Source organism: Myotis daubentonii, chromosome 14 (genome assembly GCF_963259705.1).
Source record: "Myotis daubentonii chromosome 14, mMyoDau2.1, whole genome shotgun sequence".
NCBI classification, from domain to species: Eukaryota; Metazoa; Chordata; class Mammalia; order Chiroptera; family Vespertilionidae; genus Myotis; species Myotis daubentonii.
In genome coordinates, this window is record NC_081853.1 from 27,550,226 (window position 1) to 27,574,616 (window position 24,391).

Genomic DNA, 24,391 nt, shown 5'->3' on the forward strand with positions numbered 1-24,391 from the left:
CTTAAAAATTATTGAGGACCCCAAAGAGCTTCTGTTTATATTGGTTATATCTAGCAGTAATTACCATATTAGAAATTAAAACAGAACTCTTAAAAATATATTCAATTCATCTTAAAAATCCAATAATAAATCCAATACATGTTAATACACATGTGCATGCACGCACACACATTAAAAACACACACACATATTTTCCAAAACAAAAAATAATTAGTGAGAAGAACCTCACTGTTTTTACATTTTTACAAATCTCTGGTTCGGTATCTGCTTCTGCATTCCAGTCTGTTCTAATGCTGTTTTGGTTGAAGTACATGAAAAAAATTTGGCCTCACAGGGATATGTAGTTGGAAATGACAGGAGTGTTTTAGTAGCCTTTTCAGATAAGTATGGATACTCTTTTTTGATACTATGCCAAAATACAAAAACAGTAGCTTCATTCTGGTTAGTAGCAAGGTGGAATCTAAAACTGTATCGATGAGCTTTTCAAGCTGTTACAACAAAAACCCACTGGGCCATTTTGAATTGGAATACAGTTTTTATCCCTGCACCCTGGTTCTGTCATTTCAGGAAGGTCGTTTGGGAAACACTGGGTCACTCAGTGACGTGTTATTAAAACATGCCCACTAATTCTTGGTACCCTTCCCTCTAAGAGGCAGAGCGCATTTACCCTCTCCTCGAGTGTGGGCTGCACGTATGACTCACTTCTAATGAACAGAATGTGGTGGAAATGACACGGCGTGTCTTCGGAGAGTACATCATAAGGCTTCTAGTTTCCTCCCTCTCTCTCAGGTCGCTTTGCTCCGGGGGAAGCTGGCTGCCATGTTGTGAGGACACTCACAGCCCCGTGGAGAGGTCCAGGTGGTGAGGGACCGAGGCCACTTGCCAACAGCCATGTGCGTGTGCCTCTTGGACGCAGACACTCTAGCTGCCTGCAGCCAAGCTTTCAGATGACTGCAGCCTCAACAGGCATCTTCACTGCAGCTGCAGGAGAAACCCTAAGTCAGAACAGTCTACCTAAGTCAAATTCTTGACCCACAGAAATTGAGAGATAATAAATGTTTGTTGTTTTAAATCACTATGTTTGGAGTAATTTGTTCTGCAACAACAGATCTCTGAATTATGCAGATCTTCCAAATGTTGGCACGTTACTCAACGTAAGAAAAGAAAAATCACACTTGCAGATATCATCACCTAGTTCATCAGAAGAATCGTCTAAACATTGGGAAACTGTCAAGTTATGTGGCAGATGTGGTTTTCAAAGTTCTAATTTATGCTTGAAAGACCAAATTTTATCATTAGCAACAAATAATGTCAGTTATTTCCCTTGAAGTGACAATCTCATGTTGTTCACTTGGTGGAAAATGTCTACCAAACACCAAGTCCAAATAATCACACTGTCAGTCATCCCAGTAAAAGAGGTGTGTTTGGGAGTGCAGTTCAGCTGGCATATTGAACGAGCACAGGATTGCTCTTCGCCAACCAAGTGATACCTATGGCTACCTCCACAGGAGGAGGACTCCCACTGCCAATAGCATAACAATACCTGCCATCAGGACCAGCAGTGCCAGGACATCAACCCACGCCATAGTCTGCAGGTGTTGGGGTTGCCAAGGGAGACAAGACTCACACAGGCACTGGATGGAGCAACACTTGACTCACCTAGAGAAGAGAAAGAGCAAGATCAGCTTCAATAGTGAATTTCCCCCATGGCCAGCATGCATGCACTGCATGTACGCCTCTTTGGCTGCAACTGAAGGACCCCCCTCCCCCCTTCCCTCCCTACTAGGAACAGATAGAGCAATAGGGCTGGTCAGGTGCCATATGACACACATGCTTTAGCAGAAGGAGGAAGTACACATCAAGTTCAGAACAGGGAAAGATGTCCCCAAAGAGAGGTGGCCAGCACGGGCTGTGAGAGCCCTTTCTCTTGGTAAGGAAATGCTCTAGGCACAAGGCCTATTCTTATGCAACTGTACAGGGGTTGAAAGACTGCATACGTGGTTGCTTTTCCCAGCACTTTTCCTCAAGACAAATATAGAACACTGGTCTGCAGCAGACTCGCTTTACGCCTAATTTTCATCCTGCCACACAGAATATGGAAGGACGTGTACTCAAGGTTCAAAATTTAGTATAATGACTACTTTTAACAGCTTCACTAAGGACATTCTTAAGCGAAATTGGCTCTCCCTCCCTCCAAGAGCATTGGTGAAAAACACAATAACTGCAAATATAGCTCAATGCCCTTGCCTTGATTCATGCCAAGGTGCCAGCGGTTTTACATACCATTTTATTTATTTAAAAAGTTTTCTTTATTTGTTGATTGATTTGAGAGAGAGAGGGAGATTTGTTGTTCCACTTATTAATGCAGGCATTGGTTGATTCTTGTAACTGCCTTCACTGGGGATTGAACCCAACTTTAGTGAATCAGGACAATGCTCTAACCATCTGAGCTTCCCCATCAGGGCCTACACACCATTTTATTATTTTTTAAAAAATACGTTTTTATTGATTTCAGAGAGAGGGAGAGAAACATTGATGAGACACATCCATTGGCTGCTTCCTGCACGCCCCCTATTGGGGAGGAGAGTACACATCATTTTAAACCTAAATGTCAATACAACGAAAAATGCAAATAAATCTTTGCATTACTGTGAAACAGTTTTAATCTTGCAGATCCCCTGAAAGGGCCCCTGGGACCTCCACCGCTAGCACGGAGGAGCGTGGCGATGTTGAGAAACTTGGCATTACTAGCAGAAGGCGGGGGAAGTGGTTGTAACTCCACAAGCCCACGGGCAAGTGTTGACTGCACTGAAAATGTCTGGAACAAAACTAAAGGACTGACTCCGGTCTCTCATAAAGACACAGAGCTCTGAAAGGTGTGTGCATCCGCTGCCTGCCTAGCGATGCACAAACTTCTTCCCTCTGAGATCCACAGTGCTGACAGGTCACAGCCCCTCACTCCTGCACCCGGTGCCCTAGCCCTCTTCTTTTGACCCGGTAACTTTCAGGCCAAATGCCCCGCAGTGGCTCCCTCTCAGTCCGCTCCTTCCTTCCGATGCTCCAGGCTCCCTGTGTCCATCCCAGTCCCTCAGTTGCTCATTTCCAGGTCGGTGACCTAAGCGGCCTCTGAGAGGGAATGAGACACAGGCAGGACCCCAGGCGCTGCCGGGGTCTGAGGAAGGAGGCTTTTTCCGTGACCCGGGCCTCTGAAACGCAGCGGACGGCCTGGATAAAGCCACCGGCCCGTGTCACAGGAGCCATAGGTCTTCTCCCTCCCCGCTTCTGTCCACACCGCCCCACCCCCGCGGCTCCCACTCCTGCGGCCATGGCTGCAAGTGGCAGAAGGGCTGAGGGACTCACACGTGGAGCCCTGTGGGTCATGCCCTTAGGGCCAAGGTCTTCACTTCTTCCCACTGGGAAACAGGCAATGCGGCGCTGGGAACAAGGGGTCCCAGGAAATATGTGCATGAGCTCTTGGCCTCTGTCTCCAGAGACGCCCGGAGGTGGGCAGAGAGTTTGCAGCGGCTACAGGCCGACGAAGCCGGAGCAGCAGACCGACTGCGGGCGGCTGGCAGGGCGGAGGGGGATCAGGACACCGCGCAGCGGAGCGCGGGAAGGGCTGCGGCCCGGTCCTTTCCCCGGAGCTCGCGTCTCTCTGACTCAAGCACGACCCCTGGAGGCAAATAGGCCGCGGCACCTCGCAGAGTTATGCGCCTTCAGAACCCGTCTCTACTGCAAGGTTTGCCTCATTTCCCCCCTTGGAAAAAAGAGCGCAGTTCCGGAGTAGGGACTCCAGGAGAGTTCTGGGAAATGGAGTCTAGGTCAAGAGGATTCTGGGAGTCGTAGTTCATGCTGTTCATTGCGCATGCGCATTTCTGTTTTTACAGCGGGGATTCTATTGCTCTGGGGCGTGGGGCAGGCGGCTAGGGACAGGGAAGAGACCTGTGCGTCCAAGCCCAGCCGGCCTCGGACCGTCTGCTCTTCAGGTTCCTTGTCCAGTGGGGAGGGGGCCCGGGTGGAATGTGACAGATGGACTTGGGTGCCTGTCAATTACAATGGCCAGTTACTAGTATAATTGGGCAATTACAGCGGCATGTGATAACTCAGAGATGCAGGACCTAGCGGCATGTGTTACTGTCAGAAGAGGCATCTGAGCCGAAATTTTGGTAACATAGGCTGAGGGGAGACACACCCAAATTCTGGGGCCTCGAGAGTGCAGTCACACGTGAGCAAGGCTATGACCTTGAAAAGACCCCTGAGACACACACTGTAGATGTAGAGATGGGCGCTATCCCCTGACGTTGTAAAGCTGTTGTTGGTTTAGGCAGGGGTGCGCTGTGACCCTAACATCATATTACTGAGGTCACTGTGGCTGTCCCCTTCAGAGAGTCTGCCAATCTGATATGCCATGTGATGACACTGACACCCCTTTTTCTCTCTCCCAGGCGTGCAAGAAATGCAACACTGCCGTCTCAGTACAGCCCCTTCAGCGTTGTACTATATTGCATGTAATGAAGCTGCAGAGGTAAGTGGGAGCCAGGTCATGAAGGGCCTTGTGAGTCAGCTGGGGGAGCACGGATTTTCTCTAGAAGGCAGTGGAAGGCCAAGGATTTTGAACAAGGAGTGGCATGGTTTGATTTGTGCTGACACAAATGTAACAACCTATATATGTTGGAGAGAAATATTGAGTATATATTTAGTATGTATTAGTAAGCCATCATACGTCCTTAAATTTGGCCCTGTGAGAAATGTTTACCATGGTACAGGAGTCTACTTATCCATGGTTTCACTTTCCAGTTTCTGTTACCCATGGTCAGCCATGGTCCAAAAATATTAAAGGGAAAATTCAGGAAATAAAAGATTTATATGTTTTAAATGTCCCACTGTTTTGAGTGATATGGTAAAATTTCGCACCATCCTGCTCCATCTCACCCAAGATATGAGTCATCCCTTTGTCCAGTGTATCCACTACTCGGTTATCAGATGGACTGTCGTGGTATCACAGTACTTGTGTTCAAGTCACCCTTGTTTTATTTAATAATGACCCCAAAGTGCAAGAGTGGTGATGCTGGCGATTCAGATATGCCAAAGAGAAGCCGTAAAATACTTCCTTTCAGTGAAAAGGTGGAAGTTCTTGACTTAATAGGGAAAGAAAAAAAATTGTATGCTGAGGTTGCTAAGATCTCTGGTAATAAAGAAATTCATGCTAGTTTCACAGTCGCACCTCAGACTCAAAAGTTGAAGCCGCAGTGCATGATAAGTGCTTAGTTAAGATGGAAAAGGCATTACATTTGTGGGTGGAAATTTTTTAAAAATTACATGTTTGAGAGAGACCACATTCACATAACTTTTATTACAGTAGTATATTGCTATAATTGTTCTATTAGTTATTGTTAATCTCTTGCTGTGCATAATTTATAAGTTAAACTTTATCATAGGTCTGAATGTGTAGGAATATACTAGTATATAGGATGCAGTATTATCCATGGTTTCAGATGTTGCATGTGACCAAACAGTCCCAAATGGTTCAGAGAGGCATTTTCATATCTTGCTTATGAATATGGTCCTTCAAGTTAATGGACAACAGTTTTGAGTCCCAGCTCTGATGCATACTAGTTAGCTATGTGAAACCTCAGATTAGTCACTCCATAAAGCTTCCCCATTTCTATAAAGTCTAACAGTGGCATCTAATGCATGTCAACCCTAAAGTCATCAACTTGACCCAGTTTGTCAGGAACTTTCGTATTTTTAGCACTGGAACTCCTTCATCGCTCAGCCCCAGACAAACTGAGATGACTGGTCGCCCTATTGAACACATCACAAAACTACCATATCTCCTTTACAATGGAAGACTGGGTCCTGAAGGCTAAAAAATTATATTTAATGCTGCCCCCTAGTGGCTGAATATAATATAACACCACTGCAAAGGCTAGATTTACATATTAAGCTTTTTCTTAAAAACAGCAACCACTGCCCTAGCCGGTTTTGCTCAGTGGATAGAGTGTCGGTCTGCAGACTGAAGGGTCCCTGGTTCAATTCTGGTCAAGGGCACATGCCCGGGTTGTGGCTCAATCCCCAGTAGGGAGGCGTGCAGGAGGCAGCTGATCAATGATTCTCTCTCATCACTGATGTTTCTATCTCTCTCTCCCTCTCCCTTCCTCTCTGAAATCAATAAAAATATGTTTAAAAAAGAAAACAGCAACCACTGACATTAAGAAGCAGGGTAAGGATATTGTCCTAACCATTTAGTTTTAAATTTGTAACTGCTGCAACCCTACTATCTACACTAATAAAAGACAAACATGTAAATTGACTGTACCTCCGCTATGCCTTAAGCCACGCCCACCAGCCAATCAGAGCAACTATATGCAAATTAACCCAACCAAGATGGCGGCCGGCAGCCACGGAGCTGGAGCAAGCAGGGGGCTTGGTTGCCCCAATGATGGAGGAAGCCAAGCTTCCCTGCCTGCTATGGCCAGCTATGAGCTCCACTCAAAGCAACAAAGTTTCAATGATAGAATTAAAAAAAAAGAAAAAAGGAGAGTTTGGGAGCTTCTGTCGCTGGGGGGCTTGGCCAGCCTGAAAACAGCCCTCAGCCCCTCACCCAGACTGGACAGGCACCCCAGTGGGGACCTCCCACCCTAAAGGGGGTGTGACCAGCCTGCAAACACCCATCAGCCCCTCACCCAGGCTGGCCAGGTACCCCAGCGGGACCCCCATCCTGATCTGGGACACCCTTCAGGGAAAACCAGCCAGCCCCCACCTGTGCACCAGGCCCCTATCCTATATAATAAAAGGGTAATATGCAAACTGACCCTAACAGCAGAAAGATTGGGAATGACTGGTCACTATGATACACACTGACCACCAGGGGGCAGACGCTCAATGCAGGAGCTGCCCCTGGGTGGTCAGTGCGTTCCCACAGGGGGAGCTCTGCTCAGTCACAAGCCAGGCTGACGGCTGCCAGTATACCGGTCGGTGGTGGTGGGAGCCTCTCCTGCCTCCTAGGCAGCGCTAAGGATGTCCGACTGCAGTTTAGGCCTGCTCCCCGCTGGCAAGTGGGCATCCCCTGAGGGCTCCCGGGCTGCCAGAGGGATGTCTGACTGCCAGCCTAGGCCCAATCCCCCGGGGAGCAGGCCTAAGCCAGCAGGTGGTCACCCCCGAGGGGTCCCAGACTGTGAGAGGGCACAGGCTGGGCTGAGGGGACCCCCCCCCCCCGAGTGCACAAATTTTTGTGCACTGGGCCTCTAGTGTTTTAATATTCACTGATATTCACCAGCAAATATGGTATCTTGCAGGGCTATTGGGAGGATTAATAAATTTGCGTTACTCTCTGGGCTTTGACTTTTCCTTTAGAAAAGTGATTTCAAGCCTCTGAGCTGGTTCCCTCATTTGTATTAGGGGTAACAGGACCTTCCTCAGAAAGTTGTTTAGATTGATAGACATGCCTTTACTACCTCCGGCCATCACTCTGTCAGGGGCTGGAGCTCTGCAGCTCCGTGCTGGCCCCTCAGGGACATACCTTCTCCTCCTCCTCAAGGACACTCCCAGCTCTAGAGACCAGGAAGGCCTGGCCAGCCACTCTGGTGAATTCAGCTGGTTCCTCTTAAACAGAAGCTATTATTAGTCACCTGAGCTGGCCACTGGGCAGCCACTCTACAGGCATATAACCCCAACACTCAGGTCAGTGGCCTTGAGCAGTGGGAGCTAACTGATGCCCAGGCCAGAACTCTGTGCCAGCCACTATCAAAGCCAGGACTGCAGTGCAAACCCCACCTGTTTTCTGCTTTCTCCTGCGGTTGTGTTTAAACACACTAGGTGCAGCCACCGTGGCCTGGGCTGCTAAGTCTATTCTGAAGGCTTCCTGAAGACTCAGAGAAACAGAAGCCTGCATCCCTTCAGCCCCTGCATCAGTCTCTGTGAGCTCTACAGAAGGGAATCCCTCAACTCTTTCAAAAGCCTAATTCTGCTATAGCTGGGAAGATCCTCAAAAAGGCTTAATAGCAATATCAGATTAAGTCCTTCGATTCTGTTTACTAGTGAAATTAGAGAAATACACCACTTATATTAGTTAATACCTATAGCTACACTGGAAGAGGGTGAACTGCTCAGTTAAGCTAGAAAATCAACACATACATTTGCTGGCCTCTGCTTTGTTCTGTGTAACTTTGATCAAAAGCCTTGTCATCCTGTTTTGGTGCCTTGGTTTTAAGTTTCAATTTCATACATCTTTAAAGATTTAAAAAATGTTTCATCTCTATCATGAAATATTATACAGTAGCTATAAAAAGAGCTTATTCTATCTATCTATATCTATCTATCTATCTATCTATCTATCTATCTATCATCTATCATCTATCTCAATGTAGAAATATCTCCCAGACAGATTAAGAGAAGCAAGTTAATGAGAAACATGCCTAAGGCACATTATTAAAGGAAACAACCAGATAAAAATATTGTTAAGGAAAGCAAGTCATAGAATATATATAAGATGATTCCTATTTAAAAATTATACATTTCTGCATCTGCATGGAAATTTCTGTAAGAATATCTGCCAGGGTCTCACAGTGTTCCCTCTGGAGGAGGGATTAGAAGAGAATTTCACTTCGAAGTTTTCAGTATTATTTGTTTTCCAGTGTGCATTGTGTTAATTTTAATCATAAAAAACAGGAAACTGAATATACCCACGTACACACACTTGCTATGAACTAAGCCACTGAGCCCAGTGCCCAGACACCAAGAATGAAATCCATTCAGCTCAGCTCAATGCTCAGTGTTTGTTTATGGAACGAAATGTCTTAGAACTTGATCTGAAGGAAGATATTTTAATGCTGTGCACATACAATGTCTTGGGAGGCTGTGTTGAAAAGCTGGAACTGGTATATTAAGAATAGTATAGCCCAGCCACGGTGGCTCAGTGGTTGAGCATCGACCTATGAACCAGGAGGTCACGGTTCAATTCCCGGTCAGGGCACATGCTTGGGTTATGGGCTTGATCCCCAGTGTGGGGCATGCAGGAGGCAGCCGATCAATGATTCTCTCTTATCATTGATGTTTCTCTCTCTCTCTCTCTCTCTCTCTCTCTCCCCCTTCCTCTGAAATCAATAAAAATATATTAAAAATAAAAAATAAATATAAATGTCTCATCACTATGTTGTATACCTAAAACTAGTATAATATTGTACGTGAACCGTAATTTAAAAAATAAAAATTTAAAAATCTGGGGGGGAGGGGGAAGACACACAGATTGTGGTCTGTTGAACGAGGAAGCACAAGCCACCCCCACAGAGGCAGCAGGTAGCTCCCCCAGCATCCAAGAGCTCACTTTGGGGAAGTGAAACCCACCCACGGGCCGTTTTGATTGAAGGCGCAGTTTCAATACATCCACACAAAGGAAGTCGTCACAAGATTTATTACTTACAGATCCCAGTTAGGGGGTGCAACTGGGGGAATGGCAGTCCTCCACCGGGTCACGGGCAGCAGGAGACAGAGAGCAGCGGAGGAAACACCTATAACCTATAAGGCGGCTGGGGCGGAGGCCACTGACTCTTGGCAGGCATAACTCTACGTGGTTATGTTAAGAGGAGCCCTGGAGAAGTAAAGCGAGAACTGACGGTGGGCGTCCTACGCTCAAGTGTTCGGACTCTGGGGGTGAGCAGGGCTGCCAGGTTGTAAAAGGCCTTGGCAACAATTCAGAAAAACAAAGCTGTTTTCCCTCAAAGGTTGTTTTTCTCATCACCGAGGCAAAACCTGTATCTACAACACTTTCAATGTGGGCTCTTAGCCAAAATATTTACCTTTACCAACAGGTGTTGCAAACTAATTTTTAAAACATCTTCTGATTCAATTCTATGTTCTTCAAGCTGCGTTTAGCAGCTCTAATTCAAATACTGCGAGAGAGAGAGAGAGAGAGAAAAACACCTGTTTAGGCTTTAAATACTTCAGAGACAACACAAGGTGGTCAGCAATAGAAGCAGGTAAGATAAATGTTCACTCAGCTCCAGGCCACCAGCTGGGATGCATCCTCCTGGCCCAGCGAGCTCGCTGCTGCCCTGAGAGAAGGAAGCAGGGCGTCCCTTACCGTTGTCCCTGCTGGGCCCAGCGCAGCCTGTCAATGGCCGCAGCGCACCATAAGGCCTGGCCCTCCCTTCCCCACATGTGCTGTAGAGTTTTCTAATTTAGCACATTTTCATTTATACAAAAAAAAAAGGATAAATTTTAAAAATATTGGCACTCACTTGAAAAGAACCACAGTGACTTAGAGGTACAAACCGTTAGTGGTACGTACAAGTATTCATCAAAATTTATTCATAGAAACATGTATTTAAATGCAACACTGGGTAAAAACAGAGAAATGATGGGGATATCAATGACACTGGAGAACCTCACTTGCACGTGACATCTCTTCGCACAGAACTAGCACCATTAGTTCAGAAACCACAGATTTAATCACTGCTTCTAATATACAAAATACCTTATAAAGATTATTTAACTATCTAGTACCAAAGTTCTTCCAAAAAACGTACTTAAAAATCAGTCAGAATTTACCTTTCGAAACTCACAAAAAGGGTTTAAAAGTTGGTCCAATCCTACAGCTTGTCCAAGGGAATAAGCCATAATTCGTTTTATTGGAAGAAAGTGCCTGTCGTCAGCTTCTGGCTCCCTTCTGAACACCAACCGGGGGCAGCAAATGGAATATTACAAGGGAATCAGAGCACATCTAAAACGGGTCTCAGAAAATATTCTCCTAGACTATAAAAATACCAAATGGAATACAAAAATTTCAGCATATACAGCAAACAGACGACAGCAGACAAATGTTCAAAACATCCTTGCAACTATCATACCACAATCATCATGAACATCAAGTATTATTCTGACAACTTCTCTGTGACTCCCTCTGGTTCAGTGTGTATTTCCCTTTGTTTTGTTATAACAGGTACAGACCACATTCTGTGTCGCTAGCAGAAGTGACCGGAGGCACCGCTGAGTAATTCTTGGTATCCACCCGGTTCTCAAAGTGCTGAGAGTGCAATTGTAGTAGAGCCCGTGTTTTGGATCAGGGGCCAGCGAGCCATCGCCCCAGGGCCACGCCTGACCCACGGCCTGTTTTGTGCGACCTGTGCACGCTGGATGTACCGTCTGTGGTTGCTTTCCCGTGACAAGAGCAGAACGAAAGAGCTGTGGCAAGAGACTGTGTGTGGCTTTTTGGTCTGCACAGTCTAAACTATCGACTCTCTGGCCTTGTACAGAAAAAGTCTGTCAAGCCCTATTTTACAAAATTACTTGGGGAAATTTTTCACCGAACAAGGACATGGTAAGATGGTCCCAGATTAAGCACATTTGGGCTGAGGTCTGCTGGTCCCATGGCACAGTACCACTGGCAGGTCAGAAGAATACACATGTGGGCTGGCAACTCTGAGTATTAAAATAGTCTGGCATAGTTAAGCAAAGTCTGGCTATGATAAAGTACCTTCCTCTTTCTGTGAATTGGCCATTGTGTATCAAGTAACTCCCGAACCCGAATTCAACAACGTCCTCATTGTTCAACCGAAAACCATCTGTGTGGCTCCCAAGCACAGTGTCTAGCCATGGAAATCAGTAACCTTGTACCCTTAGCGAAGGCTGGAACGAGAAGTGTACCTTTCCCACCCCTCTGTTTCGACATAGACTCTGTGAGTGCTGGACTCTGCACCTCTTAGAATCCCTTCCGGTGACAGGCATCATAATAATTAGTGCTACCAGACCCCAGGGCCACCAGCATGTCCCTTCTGACGAAGCGGACCAAGTTGTCGAGGGGGCACATGGGCTTGGGCCAGCGCCGGCGGTGGTCCTGGCAGAAGGAGGTGTGGAACGTGACGTCGACGCCGTTGTAGAGAACCCGCACGGCGTGCTCCCTGGGCTCGTCCCTGTCCTGCCAGAGCTCGAAGATCAGCCTGGCCGCGAACCTGGGGAACCTGGCTTCCGTCAGGCCCAGGGCGCTGAGGACGGGGGACAGAGTGACGTCGTGAGCAGAATGGAGGGCGAAGACCTCTTCGCTCCTGCCCTCGGCGGCTCGCAGCATGCGGCCGACGGTCTGGTTCAGGATGGGGTGGGCGCCCAGGAGCGCATACCCCAGATACAGTTTCTTCTCCCGCCTCTCCCTCTCGTCCTCCATCTGATGGGTCTTGATCACCTTGAAGTGCTCCATGTCGATGCAGCCGTTTCCGGTGCAGGGGAAGCTGAGGTTGTGGCAGAAGTGGCAGAGCAGGGAGTCGATGGGGTTGGCGGCCCGCAGCTGCTTGGTGGGGATGTCCACGACCTTGGCCATCTCCCCGTAGGCCCTCTCCAGCTGGCCGTTCTTCAGGCGTAAGAGGTACTGCCGGCGCTGCTCCCTTTCCAGGTAGTGGTTTCTCATGGGGCAGTAGCAGCTTCCGGAGCAGAACAGAGCGCTGGGCTGGTGCCTGAAATAGACCTTCCTCCAGTCGAAGTCGGGGAGAAAGCCATACAGCAGGGCCAGCCCGCTCTGCAGCGTCCGGCTTTTCCCCGTGGTCTCTAAGTAGAGCTGGTCGGGGGACCAGTCACTGGGCAGGAGTTGGTGTTTCTTTAGGTAGATGTCCCTCAGCAGCTGGCCATTCTGCAGGTGCTGCACAATTCCTGGAACAGAGCGACACAAGCTTTCCTGACCAGCAGCTCAGCCAAGGGAACGGCAAGGGAAACTGAGTCAGTGCCCAGCTCCAGCCACCTGAGAGCAGTGGGAGATCATGTGATCGAGCCTGCTGCCCACTGTGTGGAGGCTGTGAGAATGGGTTCACGCCAGCCTGACGACTGGGGGGCACCTTGGAGTTATCCGCGAAGGGACGAGCCGAGTGAGCCCTGTCCTCGGATCCACAGCCTTTCTGGGGAGCACCATGACCATCTGCCTCAACCCTCCCTGTAGGCCAGCCCCTTCCCTGTGGGAGACCCTGTGACTGGCAGGCCTCGGACGGAAGGAATCACCCGCTGGGGTGGGGGTGGGGGGGGGGCACCAGGCTGAAGGTGTCACAGGTCTAAGGAGAGCTTTGTCCCTGGCCCCAGGGACATGGCATTCCTCAGCCCGCAGGGAGAACTCCGGGAACTCAATCAGGAAGAGAAAAGGCCGCTTGCTGGCTGCTTAGTCCTCTCAGTGCTGGGAAGTCCCCTCTGCTAACGATTAGGTACATTCTGCCTGGCCTGGCTGGGGCTTTCCCAGTCGTCCGTAAGGACACTCTCAGAACGAATATGGGATGATTTCCCAGATACACAGAGAGAATGTGCGGAAAAAAGCAAAGTGCAGGACAGTATGTTCTTTTGCTCCTTTTAAATGGGGGGTCCTGGTTGGTGTGGCTCAGTTGGTTGGAGCATCATCCCATATACCAAAAGGTTGCGGGTTCGATCCCCTGTCGGGGCCCATTTGGAAGGTAACCAGTTGATGTTTTTCTCTCATATTGATGTCTCTCTTTCTTGCTAAAATCAGCAAATAAAAATGGGGGAAAATAAGAATGTCTATTTGCAGTTGTCTGTGCTCTGCAAAAGAAACTTGGGAAGGATGCACAAGAAACTGATCTCAATGGTTACCTGGGAATGATGGGGGCACAGGAAGGGTGTGGATGGAACATGGGCAGGAGCAAAAATTTCAAGTTTATCTTTAAGATGTTTCAGCGTTGAACCCCAGTACAGTAATAAATGGTCTTTTTTTTAAAAAAGCCTTCTCTTCGAGCAAGAGAAGGCAGTCCAAGATAAAAGCAAGCTCGCCTGCCAGCCAATGGGATGCAATTTCAGTAACAAATATGCATTCTCTGAGAGTGGGAACCGTATGCGGGCCCCAGGACCAGCCATATCACTTATTCAGATGCCCAAATGGTTTGAACAGCTCCGCCGCCAAGATGAGACAGCTTAAGGCTGAAGTGCATGAGGCAGAGGGCACTGTTGGCCCAGGAAGGGGAATAGCTCAGAAAACGCCCCCAACAAAGGAAGTCCTGCTCTGAATGAAGAATATAGATTGAGAGCAGAATTCCCTCAGAGATCGGGCTGGGGCGAGCCTTAGCATTTCCCAAATGACTTGCCAAATGAGGCAAACCATGAGTGACGAACATCAAGAATCTGTATCTGGGCCTAGTTCACCTCTGGGCCTCCCTCACATTCTTAGCTGCCTATGTTAAAGGTGGAGTGCTTACTGCGGGCCAGACCTTTCTCCTTTAATCCTCACAAAAAGCCAGTCAAGACTTATCATTCTCCCCATTTCCCTTATTTTCTAGGTGAGGAAACGGAGGTCCTTCACAATTGAGAAGTAGCAGAACTGAGCCCCAAACTTGTGCTCTTAGTCCCTTGTCACAATCCCTACATTTTCATGCAGAAATACTAAGTTCTAGCCATTTAGGACTTCTTATACTCTCCACACGCAGCTGCTATTCCCACCCTTCACCCTCCTCTGCCCAGAGCAACCCTCCTCCTGCGCCGGCTCCACTCCTGCCTTCCCTGTGGTCTTCCTTCTCCCTCCCCCGGGTCACACGAACAACTCCTTCCCCTTCCCACAGGCCGCTGGACCTCTGGGCCGTTAGCAGCATTCACTGAGCCTCGCACAAGGCACTTTCCACATGCTATCGAATTTCACTCACCACCAGCCCTGTCCGGAAGATACTAGCCCCATTTTACGGGGCTGTCTATCCTCCAAAGCCTGTGCTTATCCTATACGACCCTGCGGCCTGCAGCAGTAGCTGGTCTCCGTGTGTGTGCCGTTCCACTGCAGCTGAGGATCCCCTAGGACAGGCAGGGGAGCATCTTACTCACCCAGGCCCCTCCCCTCCCCTCTTCCACACCCAACAGCTGCCACAGCACCTTGAACAGAGCAGGCACCAGTGATCAGTCTGTTCCTACGTAGTCTCTGTGGATGCCAAAGTGTGCCAGTGACAAATGACTGCTCTAACAGCGAGGCTTTCTTAAAATAAAATTTAAAATAGAAGATGAAATTGGCCATTAAGAGAGAATAAGGGACCAGGAGCAAACGATACTGCAAAAATAATTTCTAGAGTAATACTAATTTAGAATATGATAATGATGACAAGAAATCAGTGAGAAAGGTCAGAATGAATGACTGTCAGTACGTGTGTGAACCCCTCAGCCCCGCCCCTGCCCCGCCACTCTTCTCAGGGGACAGCCCCTGGACCCAAAGGTTGGGTCCCACTCTCAATGCACAGTCACCCTGACCTTGTAGCCAGGTGATGGCGCTGACCCTCAAGGACCCCTTCGGACTCTCTCTCTCAAGAATGTGGACTTGCCAGCCCATCTGTGGGTGTGGCTAGGACTGTCACTCTGTTGACAGACACCCGGCAAAACCACGGAGGCAGCGACAGGCAGACTTTTTATTCCTGGCTCCAATCTCTGGCGGCCTGCTCATATTCTCGCCCTCACAGTCGGCGAGTCACTGTGAACCCTTATAATAATGTCCCTTTTGTGGTTGAGTTGGTTTCTGTTACTTGCAACCAGAGTCTAAGCCAGTGTCAGGCAAACCTGACATGTGTGTCAGAGGTGACACGCAAACTCATTTTTTTTAGTTGATTTCTCTTGTTAAATGGCATTTAAATATATAAAATAAATATCAAAAATATGTCTTTGTTTTACTATGGTTGCAGATATCAACAAATTTCTGTATGTGACACGGCATCAGAGTTAAGTTAGGGTTTTTCAAAATGCTGACACGCCGAGCTCAAAAGGTTCACCATCACTGGTCTAAGCAGAGGTTCTCAGCAAGCCGGGGTCTGCCCTCAGGGAGGGTTTGGAGGCTGAGCTGTCATAATAATATGGGAAATAATGTTCCTGACACCCAGTAGGTGCTGGACAGTCTTCACAAGGAACTGTTCTCGGTCCCATAAGACATTCCCACACGTGAAAAATCTGTTTATATAGCCTAGAACCCACTTTAAAAAATATTTTTATTGATTTCAGAGAGGAAGGGAAAGGGAGAGAAACATCAATGATGAGAATCATTGATCGGTTGCCTCCTGCCTGCCCCCTAATGGGCATGTGCCCTTGACCAGAATCGAACCCGGGACCCTTCACTGAGCCAAACCAGCTAGGGCGAACTCACTTTTTTTGAATCTATAAACACAAAGTCATTTTTGCGTAACATTAACATCCAATGAATTTCTGAGAAACATGGTATCAATTGAGGGACACGTGTATTTTGTTTTGATCAGAACTTGTTAAAAAAAATGTTCCAACACTTGGTATTAAAGTCACCAATACATCTCTCTGTCAGTCTGTATTGGTAGCTGTCAGTCAGCAATCTGTACTTAACGTGTAAGCAACTGATTCCGTCATTCCCGTTTCTAGTGTAGGTGTGCCCAAGCATTTACGCTGAGGCACATAGAATTCTATAATAAATTAGTTTCCCTTTCCCCTCCTTTCTATTATAGTTAGGGCATCTGATATATTGTAAGACTATGTATGTAGAAAGACTATATTATATTCAAATTTCACTTGAGAATAGTTAAGGGAGCGCCTTCACTTGCTAATAAAAGGGGCGCTGGATCTGGTAGGATGACTCCTGTGTCAATCCAATGCAGAATCTGTATGCGTGGAACTAATTATCAAAAGCTTTCAGAAAAACTCCTTCTCCCAGGCTGGCCCTCCAGAGCCTTCAGCTTGCCCCACTCTGCCCGTCACTACCATTCTCCCCGCGACAGGACGGAGACCTTCCTCCCGTCAAAGCTGAGGTCCTACGATGCTGGGGAACAAGAAGACAGAGCCTAGCCAATAGGTCCTCCCATTTCTTCCCCAAAAGCTGGCACCAAGCAGAGGTCCTCTGAGGTCCCAGACTGAAGTAGGAAACCGGAAGCTCTTTCTTTCTCTTCCCAACAAAGGGGATCCCACAATTAACTCACCACAACTCTGACAGCCAGCTGGCTGCACAACAGTACAAATAGGGCTGCAAGGGAAAGGTGGTCTGACCAAACAAACTGCTCGCTCAGCGGAGATCTGCCCTGTTTCTCGCTGAGACCTGGCACACTGAAACTTACCAGGTGTTTTGCTTGAACATGGGATTAATTGTATAAATTATGGCCCAGCCATAGTGGGATAATATGTAGCAATCAGAAATGGTGTTGTTGATGAATAGGGAAAGATGATCACAATATACCAAGTGAAAAAGTGGGTAACAAAATTAGTAAGATACCACTGTGTGTGTGTGTGTGTGTGTGCGTGCACGCACACACGCATGCATGAACACAGAAAGAAAACTAATTACTTTGGTGGGATTATAGGTGCTATTTTTCTTCCTTTTGCTTAACTGTCATTCCTAATTTCTCTTCCATGAACATATACTGCCTTCATAATAACAATAAAGTTTGTTTTGTGTTTTTTTTTAGAAATCAAATGTTAATTAGGAATGCTGGTGGACTCAGTCAGAGCTGCTGAGTGCCAGTCCTTATCTGCCCTATGAGCCCACAGCGCCTGGCCCCGGAGTATTCGCTATTCGCCCCCAGTGTGTGCGAACGGTTGTCACACGTACCTGTCTGTGTGAGCTCTCCCATCTCACAGAGCGGGTGGTTGGGGAAAAGAGGCAGGGAATGTAGGGGGCTTTCGAAAGAGGCTCCGGATCCTTTTGACATGTGACTAACGAAAGCTTCCAGCTTCGGGTGATACGGTTTCCTAAAGAGACAACACAGATCTAGAGGTCAGCATGCTCCACAGCGTCCGCAATGGTCTCAGCTTCAGCAAACGAAACCCCAAGTGTGTGCCCTTCCGCCCCCACAACAGGCCATCGCTCAATCGCATTTAAATTCCAATTTCGTGATCACTCAACCACCGATGGCTACGCATCACCCCACTCTGCAGGGCCAGCCGGCGCCTCTCCTCTGCTGAAGTGCCCATCCCCCTGGGAGTCAGCTCTGCCCTCCACTGTTGGTTCCCAGCCTGCGCCCCTCCAGGCTCCCTCTCCAGATGCCATGCCTAGGCTAGGAGTCCTCCATCTGTCCCTCCCCTGCCCCTACACAGACCACCTGCCCCCCGCCAACCCCCCCCCACCATCCTGCACACATGTCCTCCAGGGGCTGCCCACCTCTCTCCTGCATCCCTGCAGCCACCAGCTGGGTTCTGGCTCAGGCAGCTTCTGTCTGGATGGCACGGGTTCCTCTTTGGACTACCTGCAGCCTAATCCTGCCCTTCTCATCTGCCAGCGCGATCCCCTTAAAAGGCAACCCCAACTCGTCACTGCTCTTCCACATGCTGCCTTCTGGAAGGGGCCACGCGTGCCTGTTGGTCTGTTCTGGCCCCACCTCGCGTTGAGGCTCAGGGCTCCCCAGCCCTTTCCACTCTAATGCTGAGCTCCGAACACACACAGCCACCAACCGACTTCCGTTCCCCCAACACACTTGTTCTTTCACGCTTCCAAGACTTGCCACATGCTGCCTCTTCCTCCTAAAAACCCACCCTGTCCGCCGGTGTGGCTCAGTGGTTGAGCGTCAACTCATCAACCAAGAGGTCACTGGTTCTATTCCAGATCAGGGCACATGCCCGGGTTGTGGGCTCGATCCCCACTAGGGGGCGTGCAGGAGGCAGCCAATTGATAATTGTCATCAATGTTTCTACTTCTCTATCCCTCTCCTTTCCTCTCTCTCTCAAATCAATAAAAACATATTTTTTTTTTAAAAAACACCCCACCTCAACCTTCACCTGGGTAACTCTTAATCCTTAAATTATCTGACCTCTGGGAAGGCTCTTTTGAAGAAAATTAACTGATTAAGAAAACCAAGATCTCTGTAGTTCTCTACAATTCACTATGTCTTTTGCACATACAATATGTCATTTCATGTGGGGGGGAGGGGTCACAAATAGCAAAACAACAACAACACCGGTGTGTTTATGGGACCTGACATTTTTTTTATATATATTTCTGCCATGGAGCACATGTGGCAAATCAAGATTTAATTTATCTTTCTAGTCACTAATACACCATTTCCCTGAATAATGAAATGACCTATGAATAGAGACACAATTCCTCTGAATAATGAGATGACTTATGAATATTTACACCTTCTCTTTGAATAGTAAAATGGCCTATGAATGTGTATACATTTTCCAGCTGAACAGAAGCGGACAGACTAGTCCCAGCTAAACCAAATCAGCATGAAAAGCAGCAAAGAGAAATTGCTCTAATGGCCGACCCCTGCTGTTAAGAGCCCAATTGACATGGACAATGCTTGAAAAGGGGCTGCCAGAATAGGTTTAATATCTTTCAGAAACATAAAGCTAAAAAAAAAATCCATCTTTTATAAAATAGGCTTTGGAACTAGAGAATGCTAATCCTGTCGTACAGGACGGTCTGGTAATTTAGCAGGACTGTGCCGGGCGGGCTGTCTCTGCATGCAGACAGAGCGTGCGCTTTTCATCCCGAGGCTGAAACGTGTAAATATTTGCAAACTCGGAAATACAATTTCCAACTGATAATGAGGCTGCCGAGAGGAATGCGCATAAACAAAGGCCACGCATCCCCAGGAGCCAACCGCCCTGCTGCGGGCCACTCTTTCAGGCTGGCGACATCTGCGGATCTGGGAGAGCGGGGCTGCCAATTTTAGAAACAGAATTTCACGACTGGAAGTGTTTGCTGAGATGTCCCGGGTTCTCAGGGAATCCGACTGCTTAATGGGGTGTTTCTCACCGCATTCGTGAAAACATGTTTGTGGTAGGGCGAGATGAGGATACAGAGAAGAAAAACTTCCCTTACGGAAGAGAAGGCACATGGCCGATGTGCTCTTCCCAGGCCCCCTGAGGCAATCACCTTTAAATCCTTAGAAGCCCATTCTCCCCTGCACTCCTCCTGTTCAGCCGGTACTTGTTTTAGTGCTACTCAGACATGCCCAGCTCTTCCAGCCTCAGGCCCTCTGCACATGCTGTTCCCGCCATCTGGAACACTCTTCCCCCAGATCCTCACAGGGCCGGCTCCTTCACTTCCTTTAGGTGCCTGCTCACATGCCACTTCCTGGTACATGAGCCAGGTACATGTGACAGCACCTGGCACACGACATGCATTTAAGAATAAAATTCATTGAATAAAAATATTGATTTATTTTTTTCTTCTTTGGATGTAGAAAAGAGTATCGAATTCATATTCATGAATGCAAAAGAAACCACTTACTAAACATAGCATGTTAATGGCTAACAACCTTACTGCTGGCTAAACACAGTCCCGCGAGGGTAAAGAGAGCACCTTTGTCATGAGGCACAGGGCATTCACGCAGACACAGCTTCTGCTACAGACACTTCGGGAGCCACGCCATGTGTCACTGTGAAGGGGAACCCTGGGGTGACCGTCTTGAATGGACATCCGGCTCCCCGCTGTGCACCGCCCAGACATCCCCCTTCACTGGGCTAGAGTAACGGCCACACTCCAGGACTCACTGCCTTCTAGGAGGCCATAAAAATGAGTAATTCCTGAAGCTGCACTAGCACCTGGGGAGGCGGCAGGCACTGCTGGTGACCCCGATCCCACGGTCCCAGGGGATTCAGAGGCCTGGAGTGGATTCAAATGGCTGGGAGTCCTGTCCACTCTTGTGAATGGACAATTACTGTTTTTATTTAAAGACGGACTTAATTAAATGACATGCATGAATTAAACATGCAGGCCCCACCCACTTTCTGCAAAGGACTTAAAAGTAGATCCTAAAAATACAGAATGTTTGATCAAACTAGGCCACAAGATCAAGGCCAGGGACAATGAAGGCAGAGGCAGCCAGGGCAGCTGGTCCCCAGAAACGATGCCTTTCAAACGGGAGCCCCAGAAACAGCCCCATCCGTGCACCCTGCCATCGCCCTGACAGAACGAGGGGCCCTGGGACCTGTCCTGGCTTCATGACCACGGCCACTCAGGGAGGAAGAGAGGCTGGCCCTCGGAGACCTGCAGGCTTCTGTGCGAAATGACACGTCACCCCGTTATCAAGCTCTTGGCATGGACCAGGCTCAGGGCCTCGCTCTCCCACCTTAGTGGGAAGGGAGGCATCACTACCCCCGCGCTCCAGGTCTGCACACCAGGCTCAGAGAGTGAAGAGATCTTCCCCACACACAGGCTAATCGGCCTCACAGGACTCCGTGCTGAGACTTCAATCTGATAGGCGCATATGACAGGCAATTATGACTTGTGATTCTCACTTAGATCCTGAATTCATTCTGCAACGAAACCCGTCCAACAACTATTACATGCCAGGCTCGAGCTGGGCATGGATGATACAGGAAGGAGAAGCTGGTGATGTGGGGAGGGCAGAGGCAATCACGCTGGGAAGGCAAGCTGTGAAGTCCCAGGGTGCATGGGGGGAGGCCCTGCCCTCTGCCAGGTGGCCCTGCCCAATGGGCCCCTTTTCTGGGAACGACCAGAATGGCCCCCAGAGCTTCAAGTGCCCAGGGACCTTCTAGCAACAGTGACTGACCCCTAGTCTGAGCCTTGCCTCTCAAATTCTCACTTCTGAGAAGGTGAAGCGCAGATAGAGAAAGAGGACCAGAGCTGCAAGTAGCCAGGGATAGAGCAGGGCACTGTCCCCGAGTCCTGGAGGCTGTCTTGGGTCCGGCCAGCTCAGAGGCCCAGTAGCCTATCTGTGCCCGGGCTGTTCAAAGGGTGGATACCCAGCCAGCAGGCAAAGGTAGGACTGTGCCAGCTGTTAACACAAAGAAACTCCGCTGTGCCTGATCTAACAACCCCACGTCCCTAAGCTGCCTTCCCTGCACCCCACCCTGTGCCCTCCTGCCACTCTGGATGCTCTAGCCCATCCCCATGATCCAGGAACTGAAGAGTTAATACCCAGCACAGCAAGTGACCTCCACCCTTGCCCTAGTCCTCAGGCCCGGTAAGGTCTGAGGATGAAATACTTTGTTCAGAGACCGTTCCCATGTGTCTTCCTGTCCAGTTTGCAGGAGGCACTGGCTGTGCCTGATACAAGCCGAGGACCCAGTCTCACACGCAGGGAGAGGTTTCCTGGAGGAGCCAGCATCTCCGGGGGCCTTGAAGGAGCTGTGGGAGTGGGCCAAGCAGGCGTGGGGGACAAGCAAGCCAGGTGGCAGGTGCAAAGGTGGGAATGGCAGGGGCAGAGGGTCCCAACGGGAAGGCTGACGCAGAAGGCTAGAGCCGGGAGGAGGAAAGCCAGTGTCTGCGTGGCAACGACACGGGCCCTGGGACATGCCCCCATGCCGCTGAGCACAGAAAACACAAACACCCAGACTGCGAGCATCGTGACCTCCAGCAGGAAATGAAACAACACAGGAAAGCCTGCAGTCGCTCAGTATTTCATGTTTTTACCAAAGATGGTTCATTTCACCTTCTCCATAATGCTGGGCAATGAGACGGCCTGAGATTCGAATAATTAACCTGAACCTCCCGGGTTCACACTGTGGTCCACTTGGAAAGAACAGCCCTGGCTGCGGGGGGGTGCAATCGGTGGTTCCACCAGGCTGCCCGGGGCAGGCTGGCAACCGGGAGCATCCCATCCAAATAACATCTTCCCCACTGAGCACTCCCTCCGTCCCCTCTCCTCATTCGGCACATTCCGTGCGGGGTGTTACGCATCCCCAGACACGTTTGCTGAGGCCTGGCCCATCATTTTATTGCTAACTGTGCCTCCAGTTTTAGAGCCATGCCATTTCCACATGCACCGTTCCCACTCTTTTCAATTATTCTTCATCCTAAGGGCTCTCAACCAAGAGCAGGATGTCTCTATCCCTGTGGATATTTGAAGTAACAGCAACCAGTTATATGGCTTTGCAAGTAAATGATAGTGTTCCTTCTCCTCTATCATCTCACTCCTCACCCCAACTCTGCATGGTCAGCGTCGCCATCCCATTTCAGAGACAGAAGACTGAGGCTCACAGAGACCAAGGGGCTTACCTGTTGCCCTGAATGGAAGAGCTGAGCCAGGTCTGAGGCCTCCTAACCCAGTGTTCACTGCACCACGTCCAGCCACTTCTCAAACTGAGGAACAGCAGGGTGGGAGAGTGGGCCTCAGACTGGCCAGGGCTTTAGCTGCTGTGTGGCCTCACACAGGTGTCCTCGCCTCTCTGGGCCTCTGTTTTCTCAACTGTGAAATGGCAGTAACATGCAGGATTGTCCTGAAGATCAGACTCCTGGTGAACAGTACTCCCTCCATGACAGGTCACTCCCCATCCTGTCGTTCCCCAGTCAGCATCATGATTAGGATAGAGAGAACAGATTCTTGAAAGGAACTTTTTTTTTTTAAGTGCAATTTACCTGTTAGCCACTAGAGTGCAGTCAATTTCTGGTCGCTTTGTTTTGGGAATGACATACAGTGGGTATCTGTCCCCATGTCGGATGAACACATGCACCGAGACCAGCTTAAAATGATGTGGAGCATGACCTGCAAGAGACAGACAGACGTAAAGAGAGAGACAGACACATTGTACTGTTATCACTCAGGAAGTGTCAACTCTTTTCACTGCACTGACGTGAGAAGGGGTAACGGGAGCAGGGTGCTGTGCTGGGGTCCAGGTGGGGGGCCTCTGAATAGACTCGCTGGCAGGGCAGAGGGACATGAGTGGGCTGCTTATGCCCCAGGCCCCCAGAAGTCACGGGGAGGCTATGGTGGCCAGCTGGAGGCCAGGGAAATGTGGGCAGGAATAGTCCTGTGTCCTCGCTCACACCCACAGACTACGGGAGGCCCGGAAACAGTGAACAGTGAACACATGTCTTCTTCAAATCTCTCATCAAACAAGGCAGGGCACGAACAGATTCAACATCATTCCTTGGTACACTCTCAAAAAAGCAAAATTCAACGTGGAAATCATATTTTCCCACACCTTTCCTGCAAGACACCAGCAGGACGTCCTAAGCCCCAGAGAGCCTACTCAGGAAAGCGGGGGTGATGCGCTAGAAGTGAGGAAGCTAAGACCTGGGAACTCACTCAAGGGCACCGCCTAGTGGCAGCTGCAGGCATTGCGCCCAGGCCGGGGCGCTCCTCACCACCATGCTGCGCTGTTTGAAGAGCCAGTCCCCAGAGGGGTGTCCGTCCAGGTGCCAGGCTGGGCAGCGCAGGCAGGCCTACCTTCCATGCTGCGCTCGGCCACACTGGGGATGTTGCAATACAAGAGAGCTTCGTAAAGCGGGTCCATCCCGGGGGGCTCCGTCACAGGGTCGGGCATGATTCTCTTCCGACTCTTGCTACTCACTCCATTCTTAGCCACGGACACCGGGATGAGGTGGACTGCAAGGGAAGGCAAACAGGTCACGACACGTGCAGTCACCGGGGGCATCGAGCATGGCTGCATTTTCACCGTGAATGAATATTCTCTCCCGCGGCACAGACTTCAGTGTAGCAGGAAGTCAGCGTTCCCTCCAAGAACTGCTTCTTGAGCCCCACTGTGCCCTGCCTCTTTCTCGATGCCATGACCCTCTGCTCAC

General features: G+C 49.2%; 2 protein-coding genes and 1 long non-coding RNA gene across 8 annotated transcripts in view; 1 reads left to right on the plus strand and 2 right to left on the minus strand.

Annotated features, from left to right (window-relative positions):
• ZBTB38 (zinc finger and BTB domain containing 38) overlaps nucleotides 1-3,703 on the minus strand; it is a 125,939-nt gene extending 122,236 nt beyond the window's left edge. For all 3 annotated transcript variants that reach the window (XM_059663763.1, XM_059663757.1, XM_059663760.1), the window contains exons 1-2: nucleotides 3,361-3,703; nucleotides 1,544-1,659 (exon numbers count right to left, since the gene is read on the minus strand). The gene's annotated coding sequence lies outside the window, so the exon portion shown is untranslated. The remainder of the gene's footprint in view (nucleotides 1-1,543; nucleotides 1,660-3,360) is intronic.
• A 175-nt stretch (nucleotides 3,704-3,878) lies between these two features.
• Nucleotides 3,879-9,081, plus strand: LOC132215142 (uncharacterized). The gene is made up of 3 exons (XR_009448457.1): nucleotides 3,879-3,986; nucleotides 4,446-4,525; nucleotides 7,819-9,081. It is a non-coding gene; the product is annotated as an uncharacterized LOC132215142 (long non-coding RNA).
• Nucleotides 9,082-10,258: 1,177 nt separating this feature from the next.
• Nucleotides 10,259-24,391, minus strand: part of PXYLP1 (2-phosphoxylose phosphatase 1) — a 67,035-nt gene continuing 52,902 nt past the window's right edge. For all 4 annotated transcript variants that reach the window (XM_059663770.1, XM_059663772.1, XM_059663771.1 and 1 more), the window contains 4 exons: nucleotides 24,036-24,194; nucleotides 23,225-23,351; nucleotides 17,507-17,646; nucleotides 10,259-12,636 (listed from right to left, as the gene is read on the minus strand). In XM_059663770.1, coding sequence (XP_059519753.1) covers nucleotides 11,699-12,636; nucleotides 17,507-17,646; nucleotides 23,225-23,351; nucleotides 24,036-24,194 — 1,364 coding nt within the window. In that variant the 3' untranslated portion in view covers nucleotides 10,259-11,698. The remainder of the gene's footprint in view (nucleotides 12,637-17,506; nucleotides 17,647-23,224; nucleotides 23,352-24,035; nucleotides 24,195-24,391) is intronic.